This window comes from Nematolebias whitei, chromosome 8 (genome assembly GCF_014905685.2).
Source record: "Nematolebias whitei isolate Nwh7 chromosome 8, NemWhi1, whole genome shotgun sequence".
Classification (NCBI taxonomy): domain Eukaryota; kingdom Metazoa; phylum Chordata; class Actinopteri; order Cyprinodontiformes; family Rivulidae; genus Nematolebias; species Nematolebias whitei.
Genome location: NC_056505.1, coordinates 2436172 through 2439287, shown reverse-complemented (window position 1 = coordinate 2439287; position 3116 = coordinate 2436172). Strand labels below are relative to the sequence as shown.

Here is a 3116-nt window from a genome sequence, read left to right as displayed (position 1 = left end):
ATCATGTGACCTGTCTGGTTGCCATGGTTACCCCCTGAGGCTAAGCTAACAGGTTAAAACATCATGTGACCTGTCTGGTTGCCTTGGTTACCCCCTGAGGCTAAGCTAACAGGTTAAAACATCATGTGACCTGTCTGGTTGCCATGGTTACCCCCTGAGGCTAAGCTAACAGGTTGAAACATCATGTGACCTGACCTGGTTGGAGATGAGGTCCTCGCAGACGGACAGCGCCATCTGGATGGCGTTGGGTTTGTGCGTGACAGAGATGGCGTTCATCTTGAACTTGTCCTTGCCGTAGAGGGCGTTGGCCTGGAGCACCGCCTCCTTGAACACCTGCTCATAGCGCTTTTGGCTCAGGACGGCGCCCACGTTGACCAGGCGAGGCTCGCAGCCGCACAGCGCCACCGAGCAGCACTGCAGCACGGCGAGCAGCAGGACGCTGCGCTCCTCCACTGAGGAGGGAACAAACAACAGGCCATCACTCTGACTGACAGCTGCAGGGGGCGGGGCTTCAGGTCTGCAGCTTGTCTCTGATCAGCTGAGCTCACAGGATGTCCTGATTTACAGAAAAACTGATGTTATTTAAAGCAGCCAAAGTGAAGCCGGCAGGTGTCGATTTGTTCAGCTGACATCCAGCTGATGTAGGAAGTTGGGAACAGATTATCAGCCGAAGAAGAGCCTGCAGCAGAGTTTGAGGTGCAGCACTCCCTTTAGAGATGATGTAAAAACAACTGTTCATGATCTGAAGGATCAGGACCAGTTTCCTGGTTCTGTTTTCATCAGAACCATCGTTGATTTAAAAACTCTGATGTTAAAATAAAAAAGTGACGACAAAAGTCTGAACATAATTTGGATCAGAACCACTTCAATCTGGATTCTAACCAGGATCAACACTCAGACCCTCCTGACCTCAGAGCTTCATCTCAAAGATCAGAACGTTCACTTCACTTTGTTTCTCATGTTTCAGATGAATCTGAAAATTATTTGATTTTGTTTCATGAACTGAACAGAATTTAAACTTTTATTCAGTTTCTTCAGTTTCAGCTGCAAATAAAAACAAACAGTTTTAAAGAAACATCTGAAACTTGAAGAGGGCCACAAACTGGACCTGAAGACCCCGGGAACTAAGACCCCAGGACCTGAAGACCCCAGGACTTAAAGATCCTGGGACTGAAGGTTTTGAGCTTGGGGTCCAGGACTCAGGGTCTCAGGATTTAGAAGCTCGAAGAGAGAGGAAACAAAAAATGTACAGAAATATGTCAAATGAAACAAGTAAATAAAAAATAAACAAATAAATAAATAAATGCTTTAAGAAATAAAAACACAAAATCAGAATTTGATGCAGAAAATTCCGGATTCCTCTTGGATCCAACAGAACCACCGAACCCAATCAGAACCAGAGACACTCACTCATCCAGCTGCGGGTTCGGGCTCAGATCCTGGTTCTGACTCAGCTACAGGTTCTTAGGGTCTCAGCAGGTCCTGGATTCTGTCCTGTTGATCCGGTCCAGTCTGCTCCGGTTCGGTTCCGGTGATCTCAGTGATCAGACGGGTCACGCTCCAGTTCGGATGTTCGGTTCGGTTCTGTCGGGCTCACATGTTTCTCTGTGTTTTCTGACTGACTGCTGTCTGGACCGGGTCGGACCGTCTGGATCAGGTTCTGGTTGTTTTTCTGGCACCAGGTCTGTCAGGTCTTGGTTCCGGACGGATTGGACGCGGTTCTGGCTCTGTCCGTGTGACGCGCGACCCGCGGGCCGGGTGTCGGTTCGTCCTGGTCCTGTTGATCCACCTACTTCAGAATCCCGGTCCGGTCCGAACCGATCCGGTCCAATAATTGTGGGTCGGTTCGGTCTCGTGAAGCTGCAGGACTTTCAGGTGACCTGATGCTCGCGCGCCCACAGCTCTGTCCTTGGATCAGTGAAGCGCGCTCACGCGTTCAGGCGCGTTCTCAAAGCGCGTGTTCAGAGCCCCGCGCGGTCACGAGCGTGATGTTTTAATCACCGGTGAACTGAAAATAAATAAATAAATAAATAAATAAATAAATAAATAAATAAATAAATAAATGAAAAACTTCTGATGTGAAATTAAAACAACAAAATCGAGCCGATCAAAGAGGAATGCATGTCGCCCGCCGCCGGGGGTGCCCCCCCCCCCCCCCCCCCCGGTTCTTCCTCTGTCCTGAGTTTTGTACATTTTGAACATTTACAATAAAAACAAAGAAACTTTATGAAAAAGTTCAAACGGGGATCACTCTCAGCTACTACCACTCCCTGAGCTGAAGAGATCTGGGGATTAGCTGTGGCGGCCGATATTTTGCTAACAGACAAGACAAGCCCATGCTCACAGCCCCCCCCCCCCCCCTTTAAATCACATCAGTGCAGAAAACGCTAATAGTTGCCACGGCAACAGGGGGGGTGGGGCTCCCCTCCTCCTGGATGTTGTTGCTATGGAAACAGGCTTCTCCAGCCCTCCTCCTCCTCCTCTGCTTAGATTTAAACTCATAATTACCACAAACGTGCACATGCGTGCAGCGATGTCTCATGCACGCGCGTGCAGGTGCTCCACCTGCTGCAGGGTCCACCGTCCAATCAGAGAGCCCGTCACAGCAGGTGAGTTACAGAGGAGTCTGATGGCAGCAGCCCCTGAGGCTCATGGGTATTGTAGTTGTGTCAAGTGTGCACAATAACCTCCAGCAGCTGAAGTGAGCATGTGTGTGTGCGTGCTCAGTTAGCTCCACCCCCTCCGCCGATGAAGTCACCGGCAGGTCCTCAGCTGTGATCTTGAAGTAGGACACGTATGACTGCAGCGATCAGGATCATGAGGAGGCTTTCCTTCCAGGCCACTGAGTCCACACATGCACACACGCACGCGTGCGCGGCTCACAGCTGACAGAGCGATGCATGCTGGGACGTCTTTGTGTCCTGCTGGGTCCTGAGGGCTGGTCCTCGGCTCAGAGACACGATGAAGAGTTTCGCTTCATAAACTCTGTCACCGCAGGGAGTGAGAGCAGAGTTTGAACCTGCTGGTCACCATGGTAACGTCTCTGACATTTGGACGCTTCTGAATAAAATCCCAAAGATTAACGCCAGACTTTGTTAAACGCTGGAATAAATCAG

General features: G+C 50.1%; 1 protein-coding gene across 1 annotated transcript in view; it reads right to left on the bottom strand.

Annotated features, from left to right (window-relative positions):
- The window catches only part of grin1b (glutamate receptor, ionotropic, N-methyl D-aspartate 1b), a 66289-nt gene extending 63387 nt beyond the window's left edge, over nt 1-2902 (bottom strand). The window contains exons 1-2 of the mRNA XM_037679988.1: nt 2884-2902; nt 196-452 (exon numbers count right to left, since the gene is read on the bottom strand). Of these exons, the coding sequence (XP_037535916.1) occupies nt 196-452; nt 2884-2902 (276 nt within the window). The remainder of the gene's footprint in view (nt 1-195; nt 453-2883) is intronic.
- Nucleotides 2903-3116: the final 214 nt, after the last annotated feature.